Source organism: Schistocerca americana, chromosome 8 (assembly GCF_021461395.2).
Source record: "Schistocerca americana isolate TAMUIC-IGC-003095 chromosome 8, iqSchAmer2.1, whole genome shotgun sequence".
NCBI classification, from domain to species: domain Eukaryota; kingdom Metazoa; phylum Arthropoda; class Insecta; order Orthoptera; family Acrididae; genus Schistocerca; species Schistocerca americana.
The window spans coordinates 525,407,203-525,423,044 of NC_060126.1; the positions used below are offsets into that span (position 1 = coordinate 525,407,203).

General features: G+C 39.2%; 1 protein-coding gene across 1 annotated transcript in view; it reads right to left on the minus strand.

Moving 5' to 3' along the window:
• LOC124545968 overlaps positions 1-15,842 on the minus strand; it is a 94,904-nt gene that overhangs the window by 12,545 nt on the left and 66,517 nt on the right. The window contains exon 2 of the mRNA XM_047124932.1: positions 1,809-1,862. Coding sequence (XP_046980888.1) covers positions 1,809-1,862 — 54 coding nt within the window. The remainder of the gene's footprint in view (positions 1-1,808; positions 1,863-15,842) is intronic.

Here is a 15,842-nt window from a genome sequence, read left to right on the forward strand (position 1 = left end):
ATTAAAAAGTTTAGTATAAGGGTTTCTGTGGTTTTCAAGACATATCTTTCTCCTTCCATGAGTTTTGATAGATGAATCAGAAAACTTATTTTAGATCAAAAGTCTGATAGATATTGACTGAACATATTTCATTAGTAAACACAAAGTACATCCACATATGAATTAATTTAGTGTATGCAATAAGTTAGGAATAAAGATACGAAAAGCAGAGGAGAGGCACCATATTTGAATTCTTGTATCAATTATATTAGGATAAGATTGAATATTAATAGTTGGAAACTGGGAGACATATCTGTGGGTCTGTGCCAAAAATAAAAATGAAACAGAGCCTCAGAATAAGGCATCTGGATGGGGCAAGAGGTGTAGCACACTTCTTGGTGGGTTATTGTACTTAGCTCAGAGAGCGCCTATGGAAAATAATATTCCCCAGAACATTGTCCAGGAAACCTCAATAGTACGTCGATGCTACTTGTACAGATCGGCAGCATCTGAATCGACATAAAAGACTCAATGTCAAGCAGATATTGCGTTGCGAGACCTACAAGTTGAGTCCGGAGAATATCAAATACGCCATTTCAAGAATTGCTTGGATTGGGTGCTAAATGATGAATCAACGCCAGAGCAATGTAATACAGGTGGTTTCGACTGAATGTGAAGAGGTAATGCAGTGAAGGCTTCAACTCCAGACCACTCTACTTCAGATAGTTGTGATGCGACACAAAGAAGCAGTGCTGTCAAAAAATCACAGGTCATCTTCTATGGGAGACGAGAATACCAACAGACCGCGAAAACCTACCATTACAACAGCATCATGATGGAAATGCAGATGCTGGCTGTGTTTCGCCACCGAACTGTCTAGAATAAGAGTGACATGCATAAGAATATTGTTGCACACTTCATCGGAAATGACAATGCTACCTAAATGAAGGAAGTGATCCCTTGCAATCAGGAAGCTCACAGAGAACACAACACAAGTTAACCATCTCAAAGCCCTCCACAGTGTGCAAGATACTGGTAGTGTGTGGGTATGAACAGGGGGGGGGGGGCTAGCCAGTATGGAGTATATTGTTGAATTAACCAAAACAGAAATCTGGTATCTTTACGAATATAAATTATTTTGCTTTTGTTACGCCGTATAATAGTGTCAGATAAGTTTGAAACAGGATGTAGCACAATAGTATTGGTGGTTACACTTAGGTACAGTAGCAATTGAAGTTTTCGTAAAAAGTTGTAGAAGTTGCGGTGATGCAAAATACAATTGCATTAGCTTCATTAGTACATTTTGTATGACTGGATGTCGATGTATACGAAAAACAAGTTGACAGTTAATATTTTAGAGGAAAATATTAAGCCTGTGTTTAAAATACAAGTATCAGGTTGCAATGTAGTAAATAAGTACTACCTGTGTAAGATGTCCCATACTTAGGGTCGGGAGAATCAAGGTGGGAATAAAGAATAACACTAGGCTAGTTCCCCAGTTTCTGCATATCAGACTTAGCGACTCTTGTTGGAATTTCGAATTATAAATGGCAAACCAGTCATTGATTTGTGTTGCTTTAAGGGAAAAAGTAAAGGATGGACTCGCCGTTGGACCCTTACAGATGTACGTGGTGCACATAATATACTTCTGTCATTTGTTTCAGGTGTAGGAAACCTGTCCATTTTGTCATGGAATGTAGAGAATACTTGTGGTTGTTATTTACAAGTACGAATACGCATGAAACACTGCTGTTGTACTAGTAGTTGGTGCCTTTGTAATTGAGGAGATTGAGTATATTCCTAAGCGAAATAATGTAATAATCACTTACCACCCATAGTCGTGCCTCTCAGGTCCAAATAATCTGCATTAATCCTCTGCATTCCTGAAAGTGTAGGAAAACTATGGTTAGTGAGATTCATTGCTTTGTGGCTTGTTACGTGCTGAAGTAGCAATTTAAATTCTTTCGTTCTAGCACAAAAGGTGAAGATTGTGCCATAATAAAGAATAGTATGAAACTTCCTGGCAGATTAAAACTGTGTGCCCGACCGAGACTCGAACTACGGACCTTTGCCTTTCGCGGGCGAGTGGTCTACCATCTGAGCTACCGAAGCACAACTCACGCCCGGTACTCACAGCTTTACTTGTGCCAGTATCTTGCCTCCTACCGAGTCTCGGTCGGGCACACAGTTTTAATCTGCCAGGAAGTATCATATCAGCGCACACTCCGCTGCAGAGTGAAAATCTCATTCTGGAAATAATAGTATACTCAATGATGTGCCAGGTAATGCAAAGATTTACGACAGTTACGATTTGTGATAGTGAATATGAAATCAGTAATTACCATCTGGTTAAGTTTTTAAAATTTCTGGCTGTTGGTGGTTTACCATCAGACAAATTACAATTAAAAATGAACTGTATTTTTATCCTCTTTAGAAATTAAATATAAAAAGTAATTAATGGAATGTTAATGTGTGTCAAATATTTATATAATAATGCTTTCATTGTCATGTATTAATAGGAATAATAAAAATAAGCGAATTCTGATTCTGCACATAATGTGACTTACCGGGGTACTATTTGACCTCTCCACTTTCAAAGAACACGATTTCCTGTTATTCCTGCCTCTGCTAATAACGTTAATAAGTGACAAGGATAATCATACAAGAAAAACGGGGTTTTGATGAGACAACCAGTTTTTATGCATGGTCATGTTACAACAACTGGAGGACTATCTTTTGATGGTTTAAAATTTTATATTTTTGAACATAGCAAGCAAGGATATTCAGCTATTGATGCAAGAGTATTTACTAAAAATATTGTTTATACTGAGGTTTTGCATTGTTAAATTATAGAATGAAGCAATTATTTCCCTCATTTGTGTCTTTCATTCTCTCATGCTTCCTCTTCAGCCTTTCTTACTCCTTTCCACACAGCACTCAGGTAAGACCTAAAAATCTGCATAGTGTTCAGGTAAGAACTAACAATCTGAATATGAATAAATTCCAGTTACTTATATTGAAACAAATTCTGTTTCGCTATTTTATAAACACAACTGATCGATTTTCGACTACAGATCATAATAGTTGAATTTAATTGAAGAATGGAGACAATTTAAAAATGCACCGAATGAAGGAGGCGAAAGGGAATACAGACTCCTAAAAGATACGATATATCGAAATTGCTAAATGGCTGAGTAGGAATTACTGAAGGACGCATAAAGGCTCTCAAACCATGAAAAACTAAAGAAAGATTGATGCTGTCTACAGAAAAATTAAAGAGATGTCTGGAGAAAAAATGAAGAATTGTTTGAATATCAAGAGCTCATACAGCAACCAGGAAAATAATTGAGGATAATATTATAGAAAGAGAATCCTGGTGAAGTTGAGATCAGTCGGCTGCTGTGGCCGAGCGGTTCTAGGCGCTTCAGTCCAGAACCGCGCTGCTGCTATGGTCGCAGGATCGAATCCTGCCTTGTGCATGGATGTATGTGATGTCCTTAAGTAAGTTAGGTTTAAGTAGTTCTAAGTTTAGGGGACTGATGACCTCAAATTTTAAGTCCCATATTGCTTAGAGCCATTTGAACCATTGTGAAGTTGAGATGGAAGCTACAAGAAGAGGAATTGCCAGTTGGCATCTGTCTCAGGTTCTTTGGCCGACATTGGTTAGTTAATTTTGCTTAAGATTCACCAGAATGAGTGACTGGCGAAATGTCAGACAAATTTTGAAAGAAACGTCAGATGAAGAACCTGAGACAGAAGCCGACAGACAAAAGCCTTACGGTTTTCCACTAAAAGACGAATTTGACAGAGCACAGGAATACCTAATTGGAAACAAAATCACTGGACTAGACTGCATTTCTGTAGAATCACTGAGTTCCTTGAGAGACCCCTTCATGATAAAATTATTCCATCTGGTGTGCAAGATATGTGATGCACGTGACTCCAAGAAGAATGTAATAATTACAGATAAGGCAGGTACTTGTGAATACTACCGAAATATCAGTTTAACTAAACATGGTTGCAAAATATTGACATGAATTACACACGTCAAAAAATGCTTTGCATTACTTCGGTTCCGAGAGTTCTGGAACCTGTACAGAAAACTTGAATAGAGATCAACATAAACATTATTTCCGCTCTTTTTATTACTCATGAAAAACACACTTTGCATGTTGTACCACCATGCAGAGAGACCTTCAGAGGTGATGTTCCAGACTGTTGTACACACTGGTACCTCTAATACCCAGTAGCACGTTCTCTTGCATTGATTCATGCCTGAATTCGTCGTGGCATACTATCCACAAGTTCATCAAGGCACTGTCTGTCCAGATTGCCCCACTCTTCAACGGCGATTCAGCGTACATCCCTAAGAGTGGTTGGTGGGTCACGTCATCCATAAACACCCCTTTTCAATTTATCCCAGGCACGTTCGAAGGGTTCATGTGTGGAGAACATGATGGTCACTCTATCCGAGCGATGTCGTTATCCTGAAGGAAGTCATTCACAAGTTGTGCATGATGGGGACGCGAATTATCGTCCATGAAGACGAATGCCTCGCCAGTATGCTGCCGATATGGTTGTACTATAGGTCGGAGGATGGCATTCACGCATTGTACAGCCGTTACTGTGCCTTCCACGACCACCTGCGGCGTACGTCGGCCCAACACAATGCCACGCCAAAACATCACGGAAACTCCACCATACTGCACTCACTGGACAGTGTGTCTAAGGCGTTCAGCTTGACCGGGTTGCCTCGAAAAACGTCTCCAATGTTTGTCTGGTTGAAGGCATACATGACAGTCATCGGTGAAGAGAACGTGATGCCAATGCTAAGCAGTCCATTTGGCATGTTGTTGGGCCCATCTGTACCACGCTACATGGTGTCATGGTTGCAAAGATGGACATTGGGAGAGAAGCTGCCCATCATGCAGCATATTGCCCACAGTTTGAGTCATAACACGGCGTTCTGTGGCTATACGAAAAGCATCATTCAACATAGTGGCGCTGCTCTCAGGTTCCTCCAAGCCATAATCCGTAGGCAGCGGTCATCCACTGCAGTAGCAGCCCTTGGGCGGCCTGAGCGCGGCATGTCATCGACAGTTCCTGTCTCTCTGTATCTCCTCCATGTCCGAACAACATCGCTTTGGTTCACTCCGAGACGTCTGGACACTTCCATTGTTGAGAGCCCTTCCTGGCACAAAGTAACAAGGCGGACGCGATCGAACCGCAGTATTGACCGTCTAGGCATGGTTGAAATACAGACAACACTAGCCATGTACCTCCTTCCTGCTGGAATGACTGAAACCGATCTGCTTTCGGGCCCCCTCCGTCTAATAGGCGCTGCTCATGAGTGGTTGTTTGCATCTTTGGGCAGATTTACTGACATCTCTGAACAGTCATTGGGACTTAGTCTGTGATACAGTACCTACAGTCAATGTCTATCTTCAGGAATTCTGGTTACAGTGGTGATGCAAAACTCTTTTTGATGTGTGTACTTATAGGCGAATCGAAAAAAATGGTAGAAGTCGACTTCAGGGAAGATGAGGATGGGTTGAGGAGAAATGTAGGAACATGTGAGGCAGTACTGACCCTTCGGCTTACTTAAATGATAGAATGAAAAAAGGCAAACCTACGTTTACAGTGTATGCAACTTTAGAGCAACTTTTGACAATATTGACTGATCAACACTCTTTGAAATTTTGAAGGCAGAAGGGAGAGAAAGGCTATATAAAACTTATAGAGAAACGAGATTGCAATTGTAATGGTCGAAGAAGATACAAGAGAAGCCATAGTTAAGAATGGAGAGGGACAGGGTTGTTGCTACCCCCTCTGCTATATAATCTGTAGAATGAGTAAGCATGAAGGAACCAAGCAGAAATTTGGACAGGGAATTAAAATTGTGGGAGAAGGAAAAATAACTTTGAGGTTTTCCAGATGCATTTTAATTCTGTAATTGACAGCAAAGGACTTGGAAGAGCAATTGAATGAAGTGGACACTGTCTTGAATAGAGGATTTAAGATGAACATCAAGAAAAGCAAAAAAAAAAGGTAGCAGAATTAAATCAGGCGATACTGATTTATTTACTTTATGTACTTATTTTCGTGTTGCACAGATCTGTGATGTGATTCTATCGCTAAGATGTGGAACATGTCAGATTATTGTTGTAATAACCATATACTGCTTTCTGTACCATGCTCAGAGTTTTGATAACTTTGTGAATATCATGTTTACTTCTTGTATCATAATCATGATATTCACTGTTTGTTTTGTAAATTGTATGATTATTGTTTATAGAGCACATTAGTGGAAAAATGTACTGAGGTGACATGGTGAGGATCCCAAGCTGCTTGAATAAGTTTCTGCAAGAACATCTGGAGTGCACTATAGCCATAATTCTGATGACTCTTTTCTGTGCAATAAAGACTTCATTTGCTCATGACTGGTTACCCCATAATATGATGTCATATGTCATAATTGAATGGGAATTGCTACGTATGAGGCTTTAATGTTTCCAAGTCACAAACAGATCAAAATGAGCGAATTGCAAATGCTGCTGATTTCAGTTTTTTTACATAGGTTGTTGATATGAACTGACCAGTTTATATCGTTGTTTATGTGTAATCCCATGAATCTGGAAGAGTCAGCTCTCAATATTTCTATGTCTCCACATTTTATTTCAATATTTTCCTGCTTTTTAGTTTGTTGTTTCAAAACGAATGAATGAAGTATTGTTCAAATTGAGTGACAGACCATTTGAAGTGAACCAACTTAGAGCTTCTTTCAATACACTGGTCGCAGTGTTCTCTAGACTGCAAGTTGGCGTTTTGTCAATTTATAATGGTTCTGTCATCATCAAACAGAGTGAAGTGTGACTTTTGTGATATACAGCATGGCAGATCATAGATAAAGATGAGGAAGAGTAAGGGACCAAGCACCAAGTCCTCTAGCACTCCACACACATTTTACTGTGCCCAGTCAGAACTTTCTGTCATTTAGATATGACTCGAGCCACATCCTTAGTTTACTATTTAATCCACAGTTCTCAGCCTTTGTAAGTAGAATTTTGTGATCTACACAGTCAAATGCTTTGGACAGATCACAGAACATTCTAACTGATGACATTTTATTGTTTACTGATTCAAGGAGTTGATTGTCAAATGAGAAAATGATGTGTTGAGTTCAAGTACCCTTTTGGATTCCAAACTGATTTCTGTTAAGGATTTTATTTTTTTTAAGATGCTGCATGATTCTCTTGAATATTAGTTTCCCTAGGATTTTAGAAAGACATGTTAACAGTGATATTGGATGGTAGCTGGAAACATCAGCTTTATCATCTTTTTTCAACAGTGGTTTGACAATTGCATATTTGAGTCTATTATAGACAGTACCTTGATTTATTGGCTCATTAAATATGTGACAGAGGACTTAAATAATAAATTTGCAGCAGTGTTTCAGTACTTTGATAGATCCACAACAGTGGTATTTTTATTTTTCATTGGCCTTCTTAGCTTCTCAATCTCTTGGTTTGTAATATAGGGCACATGCACCTGACTAATTTTGTTCTGCAGTGCTTTTTGTAGATGGCTCATGGCTTCAGTTCTAGACCCTTTACAACCAATTTGATTTACTGCTGTCAAAAATTTGTTATTGAAGATATTGGTCACTATATCACCTTCATCTACCATACTTCCATTACGACACACTTCGATGCTGTCTGTATATTCTGTAGTTTTTCCTATCTTCCTTTTGACCACCTTCCAAATAGTTTTTATTTTATTATTTTAATTGTTAATTTCAGGTTTAATGAACATGCTCTTGGATTTTTAATGATACTATTCAGGATACTAAAGTATAATTTTTAGTGGTCCCTATCCTGGGTTATCATATAAATTTTGAGTGAGGCATAAAGCATTCTCTTTGGTTTACAGAATTTTTTGTTTCCCCTAGTTGGTCATTGTCTCCTGTAATCACTCATATTGGAGGTTTTTGAAGTTCTCTTGGGAAAAACAGCTTCAAAAATGGTAACAAATTCATTCAGGGATAGGCTATATTTATCATTGACATTGTAACAGAACCTGTTAAAGGCTTTACTTTACCGAAGTATGCGATACCCTCCAAATTCAACCAGTTTAATGAGTATTTATGATTATAGAAAAGTTATTGTGTATGTTAACAATGATTGCATAACATGTCTCCATAAACAGTCAACCCATTAAATTATACTGAATAACTGGCCCACGCAAAAGTTAATATGATTTGATCACTGATACAGCAAATGTCATCATGTAAAAACGCTAAGTTCATCTTAAATAATTAATATGAAGTACGAAAAATAGTGGCCAACTTACATATTTTGGATATCCTTAAATAAAAACCACCCAGTGAAACCTATTTGTTCACTAGGACGGTTTTCACTCAGTATGCACGTAATCACTCCTATTTTAGACAAAAACCAATGTAATTCTTAATCATTCATGTCATTTACTTATTTATGCAAATTAGAGAAGTCAATTGACAAACTTCTAAAACACGGCGTTTTTGTACCAAAGAATTATTCTGTTAAGTCAACAAATCTGTCTGTCATTTTAATAACATGTTAAATTATGTCACTCGATGTAAATTAATAACTTTTCTGCACAAATTACAATAACAGATGTACATGTGACTTATAAACTATATCTCTTTTAGTAGTTCTTTGACAAGGTTATAAATACAAGCAGCAAGAAGGGTTGGAGCACATTTGGAATGTCACTTTGGTAAAGTGTGTTTGTGTGTTATTGTTCGAGGTGGATAAACAATGCAAAGAACATGTAAAAGAAGTACTACTTTGTGTTGTGTCATTGTCTTTGGTGGACAGTGGAATTAAGATGGCCACCAGAGTAATAATGATTTGAAGTTTAAATATTTGTTGGTTTCGCTTGTTATTTACCATCAAAAGCACATCAAAAACATGGGACCTCATCTTTTTACCCCTAAACAACCAGATTTAGAGCCAGCATCAGCATTGAGACACAGCAGCGATCCAGCAAGCAGCGGCGATTACCACAATGCATTTTAATGGCGTCAACCTAACATCAAGTACTAACAAGCTCCGTAAATGGGAGTGAAATAGTGCGATTATGGCAATATCTACGACTAGGCGACCATTACAACATATTTAGGCTGATATACTCTGTTCAATTCCATTTGCTGTAAATGTCTGATGAAAGTTTCCAGATTCTCATTATTGATTAGTCTAAAAGCTATATTGGTAAAACTACTATTATTAGCTGGGCTTACATCATGTATTTTTAACAGCTGCCCATCATGGTTGAAAAGATCATTTAAGATTTGTCGAAAAGGCCATTTAAGATTTGAGTTACACATATGTTATCAGTTCTGTTATTGTCTAGATAATATAGTCAATCAAACTTGTGCAGTTCTTAATTACCCTTGTGGGAAGGTCAACAACTGCCCTCAGATTAAAAGAGCTCATTACATTCTCAGTATCTATTCTATCATTATTACGAGTAAGGAAATTTACATTAAAATCGCCAGGTATGATTATTTCTTTGTTTTTGAGAACTGGCGAGTTAAAAGTGATTCTATTTGCTTGAGAAATATACTAAGCTTTCATGAGGTTGCTCTGTAAACAGTAATCACATAAACACACAAAGTATTAACGTGGAGTTCAATGCCACAAGCCTCAAAATGTTGATCAACACAATAATTTTGTATGTCTGCAGACTTGTACTCTACATTATTTTTGAACATACATTGTTACTCCACCTTTAGCCACTGTATTTCTGGTATAATATGCTGCTAGGTTGCATCGTTTCAATATTTTCTGTCAAATGATGTTCAGTAAAACATAATATATGGGCATGGTTTATTGCATCAGTGTCATTAATGTAAACAAACAATTAGTCTAGTTTGTTTCTTAGACCCATTATATTTTGATAAAAATACACTGTCATTTCCTAAACTCTTTGTTCTGATGTCACTGTTTTGTTGTAAAGTGGAATTAGGGATAATAGGCAGTGTACTGGCAGATTTTTTTTTATAGATGTTGAAACTGGAACTGAAGTTGGATACCAAAAATCCAGTAGAGTTGTGCATTTCCTGGTTCTTGTGCTTCTTCTGCTTGCCTCTGTTACTGCTGATGATTGTGCAGACACATCAGATGGCGCAGGGTCTTGTACTGCTGACGATTGTGGAGGAAATGAGAGTGATGAAGTGGGGTGAGCCACTGATGGAAGCTCAACAGTAGGTGAGATTTCAAGCACTGCTGCTGGTGAATGCAGGGGGACAGAAGTAGCTGGTTTGATGGCTGCGTTTTGAGAGTCCACTGTTGCTTCACGTGAAGTGTGTGTTAATGTTCCTGTTGAATAATCTGCTGTTTACACAGGTATGGTTGGATCTTCAATGCTTCTCACAGCTGGAAGGGGATGTGAGATACTGTTTACTTTCCTTGTTGATAGAACAACTTTCATTAGTTCAGGAAAACGGTATCCTTACCCCTGCTATTTTGGTACAGACCATGGTTTGTAAAGTGCTCTGTCACAGTGCTGTCAAGTGTTATGAAAGTTGCATTGAGAAATGATTTACAAATTTTTCGTGGTTTACTAGTAGTGTTCGTGATTTCAATGTTAACACACTTTTTTTCTCTCAGATCATGTCTCCATGCAATAGCAACAACGAAAAAGGTAATTTGTGGGTTATTTCGAAGTTTGTCTTTCAAAACCCTCATTGCCCACCTACTTTCACAATACACGTGCTTCCACTTGCCGGTATTGGTTCAGTGTCTTCACTACGGGAAAGAGCTTGATATTTGTTTTTAAGCACCAGTTGTTTGATGTTTTCACTTTCTGGCGACTTTTTTGTGGTCAAACTATTGTTTTATGTGGTTTTCTAGACAACCCACAATTCACTTGCACAGACGATGCAGCAATCTTGCTTCACTGTGAGGGACTTTAACTAGGAAATCAGACATAATAGATTAATTTCTTTATTTGGGCAGCAAAATAACTAATGACGGCCATTATAGAGAAAATATGTAATGCAGACTGGCGGTAGCAAGAAATGTAAAGAGAGAAATTTGTTAACATCAAATATAAGTTTGAGTGTTAGGAAGACTATGAAGGCATTTGTCTGGAGGACAGCTTTGTGTGAAAGTGAAGTGTGCCCAACAGATAACTCAGAAGAGAAGAGAATAGAAATTTTTGAAAAGCGGTGCCATAGAAAAATTTTGGAGATTAGATTGGTAGATCGAAGAAGAAATGAGAAGATACTGAATCGAACTTGGAAATAGAAATTTATGACGTAACTTGACAAATTGCAGGCATTGGCTGATAGGACACACACTAAGGCATCAAGAAATCTTTATCTGCATCTACATGGCTACTATGAAAGTCATACTTAAGTGCTTGGCAGAGGGTTCATCGAACCACCTTCACACAAATTCTTTATTATTCAGTAATGGAAGTGCTGCAGGTGGAAAGTGCAAAGGTAGACCACGGCTGAAGTAGAGTAAGCAGGTTGCAGTGATGTAAGTTGCAGTAATTATGCAGAGGCTTGCCTAGAATAGACTAGCACAGGGAGCTGCATCGAACCAGTCTTTGAACTGAAGACCACAACAACAGCTCAGTGATCTAGCTGATTATATTAGTAGCACGTGGAGTATTGAATTACATAATTTCCTCCCAATGTTACAGATAGAACGTAACAAAGAATATCGAAAATATATCAAACCAAATTGTTACAGAATACACATTCGACTGACAAAACTGCAAGCTTTGCAGTAGGTAATGGACTGATATTCACAATTTTTTTTAATATTATTGTTTCTAAGATGCACTATCATTTTTGTCGGTTAGTTTGCCGAAGGAAGCTTGTTCCGTTATTTTTTAGTAAAAAGTTGCCTGATTTTTAGTCGTCTGATGGAAGATTGTGGGCGCCCACAGGGACATGAAGGGGGGTGAGGGGAGGGGGCAGTAGGGGCAGCTGCACGTAATGAGAATTCATTTAGTTTAAAAATTTGAAAAAGGTCGTGTAACCGCAGAGCCAAGCTTTTGTGACCTAAAATACATGGAAAATTATCACCATAACGGCCTGAAAATATCGATAAAAGTGACATAAAAATGATTTAAAAATACGTAAAGTGAGCAACAAACTGAACTAGAGTAATAAAAAACTTTGTAGTAGGCTGAAACTGAGAATATAAAAGGAAATCTGATTTAGAAAGCCATGTTTTTCTCTAAGAAATCTCTTTCTTTGAAGCTGCACGAAAATTACTGTATAAACGTCTTAGAGCTATTGCAATGTGTGACAGTTAGCCTGAAGATTTCTCGAAAGTGGTAGAATGTACTCGCAGTTAGAAAATCTTTCAACATTTGTGAAACAAATGGAGCGTGCACTTTGATACTCCCTCTCAAATTCAAACACGAACCTAAAAAGTCGAACACGAATATCGATATATCAAAAATGCACAATTTATTTGGTACAATATCGATACAAAATATGAATAGTTTTTATTTCACGCACGGGGGACTTGAGGTGATGAGATACATGAGGAGAAGTACCACCACAGCTGCGTCTTGAGCATGTCTTTGTCCTACCTCACGACCAGCTACCGCCATGCTCAGGCCCCACCTCTGCCTTGGCGCATTTACCGTGTTGTCTCCAAATGGTGTCGAGTATAGACTCCTGACGAAAGCTAGCCCACGTGAGCTAGTAAGAAGGATCCCACAGTAAATGCGCCAAGAAAATCAAATACTCTTTTGGCAGGGGGGGGGGGGGGGGGGGTCGGAGGATGGCGATAATGTGCCTCCAAAACTAGTTGTGTTCCCTGGGGCACACCCGAAGTTACTTCCACGTCTGATGTTGACTCGCCATCTAAGGTAACGTGCTACGTTCTCCCTACCAAAAAGTCCTCAATCCTGTCCCAAATTTCACTTGATACCCATATGATCGTACTTTTGACGAAAAGCATAGGTGTGGTATCTTGAAGGAAAGGAGACTTAGTTATGTTATTATGTGAGCTACGTTGTTATTAGATTATATTGAAGAAAAGGAGATTAATGATCACTTAAAGTATAAGACTTTTTTGAGTACGTGGAAACGCGACAAACATTATAATTTCAACAATAATGGAGATGGCAGAAAGAGAACATTTCGACTGGACTGCATGTCATGGTCTCCATGGGTGATTTGTTCTAAAGCAGTTAAAGGTGCGCTTCGTACGTTGTGTATGCTTTTCCTGACCACATACAGCACATGGCAGTAATCAATGGCCATTCATATGCCGCCAGTCCATTGATTTCAAAAGGTTTCGCGAATCTGCAAAAGCGCGTACGAAATCCGAATGGAATTAGAGGTGGGGTTGAAAAATCAAGTGCTTTTTGTCAGTAATATGAAAACAAGACTAACAGCGCAGAGAGAGCGCAAAGAGAAACTTGTGAAAAAGTTTTGCATCACCCCAGTTCCCAGAACTCCTGAAGACAGACGTTGACTGTGGATATTGTATCACAGACACAGTCTCATTGACTCTTGTGCAAATTACTAAATCGTGCTAAGCTGAAGTCAGTTCTTTCCTGAGTATTGCTTTGTGCATCGCATGACTTGGTTGCAAGAGAAAAAACAAACTGAAATGCTGTTTTTGATTATTTCTTATAACTGGGAGTACAGTCAGATGAGGAACATTGGAGAAATATTTTGAAAGTGCCTCTAACAATGCAGCCTACGTTTCTCGTCGAACTAATTTTGATCCTGAAGCAGACTGTATAGTTTTATGTTATGCATTACCGCATTATCCTGAAAGCTGTACAGTGGGAATACAATGAAGTTTCCACACACTCGATTTGAAAATCTATGTCGAAGCTTATTGTAATGGCTGAAAAGCGCAAAATGAGGAAAACGATATCGATGTGAAAATTTTAATGACTGGATAACAACCAATTGCGAGAATAGGGCTTACTATATGACCAACAGAAAATAACGTAAGTTGCGGAAAAATGTAGAAAAGGGAAACATTAAAAAATTGTGTTACTGTACGTGCTGTTTATAGCACTGACCAAATACTACAAGTGCTCTGTAGAAACCAATAGGGGAAAATGATGAGCAGATAACAGTATCCTCAAAATTCCTAATTCACGTGAGTGGGAAAAATGTTTTGCCCTAATGACATGAAAATCAGCGGCTGTACTGTGTAACGTAAGTCATTTAAAACTTTATTGTTACCTCACTTATACGTAACGTAATACTTTAATACCATATCAATGTTTAAACAACGTCCTTTGGCTTACAAAAGTAATTCCATGTTGTTTCTTTCGGTCGGAACTGTGAGTCACCAATCTAGCTTGGTGTCAGATCGGGGAAAGAGGCCATACTACTAGTCGGGAAAAGTTAGCAAAGTGTCGACCACAGTAAGATTCAGTTGCTTCCATATATCACGCATAACACTAGAGATCAGGCTGACTTCTAAATCTTTTAATAAACAAAGCTGTCGTCTGTCATTCCTCACCTTTGTCACGATTTTGAATTAATTAATTAATGTCATTTAAAATGGTCATTGGTCTATTATATTTAGCCTAATACGAAAATCCGTTTGAAAAAGGTCAGCACTAGCTGCTAGGTATTGTTCTAGATACCAGGGCACCAAGATGCTTAGAAAGACGCCCCGAAACCAGAACAACAACTTGGGCTGCTCTTGCAGTGGCGCTGCGCACATTACCACGCTAAGTAGGGCTGCACTTTATACATACCTTATAATACACACATCGAAGAAGGTTTTGCGTCACTACGGATCCGAGAGTTCCGGAAACCGTACAAAACATAGCAATAGACATAAACATAAACATCATTTCCGCTCTTTTTATTGCTCGTGAAAAACACACGTTGCCTTTTGTACCACCATAAAGCGAGGCCTTCATAGGTGATGGTCCATATTGCTGTACATACTGGTACCTCTAATACCCAGTAGCACGTCCTCTTGAATTTATGCGTGCCTGTATTCGTAGTGGCATACTATCCACAATTTCATCGAGGACTGTTGGTCCAGATTGTCCCACTCCTCAACGGCAATTCGGTGAAGATCCTTCACAGTGGTTGGTGAGTCACGTCGTCCGTAAACAGCCCTTTTCAGTCTATCCCAGGCATGTTCGATAGGGTTCATGCCTGAAGAACATGCTGGCCACTCTAGTCGGGCGGTGTCGTTATCCTGAAGGAAGTCATTCACAAGATGTACATGATGAGGACCCGAAATGTCGTCCATGAAGACGAATGCCTCGCCAGTATGCTGACGATATGGTTGCACTATCGGTTGGAGGATGGCATTCACGTATTGTACAGCCGTTACGGTGCCTTCCACGACCACCAGCGGGGTACGTCGGCCCCACATAATGCCACCCCAAAACAGCAGGGAACCTCCGCCTTGTTACACTCGGTGGACAGTGTGTCTAAGGCATTCAGCCTGAAAGAGTTGCCTCCAAACACGTCTCCGACGATTGTCTAGTTGAAGGCATATGCGACACTCATCGGTGAAGATAACTTGATGCCAATCCTGAGCGGTCGATTTAGCGTGTTGTTGGGCCCACGTATACCGCGCTGTGTGGTACTTACACATACAAAGATGGACCTCACCACGGACGTCGGGAGCGATGCCGCGCGTCATGCAGCCTATTGCGCACAGTTTGAGTCGCAACACGACGCCCTGTGGCTGCACGAAAAGCGTTATTCAACATGGTGGCGTTGCTGTCAGGGTTCCTCCGAGACATAATCCGTAGGTAGCGGTAATGCACTGTAGTAGTAGCCCCTTGGCGGCTTGAATGAGGAATGTCATCGACAATTCCTGACTCTCTGTTTCTCTTCCACCCCCGAACAACAT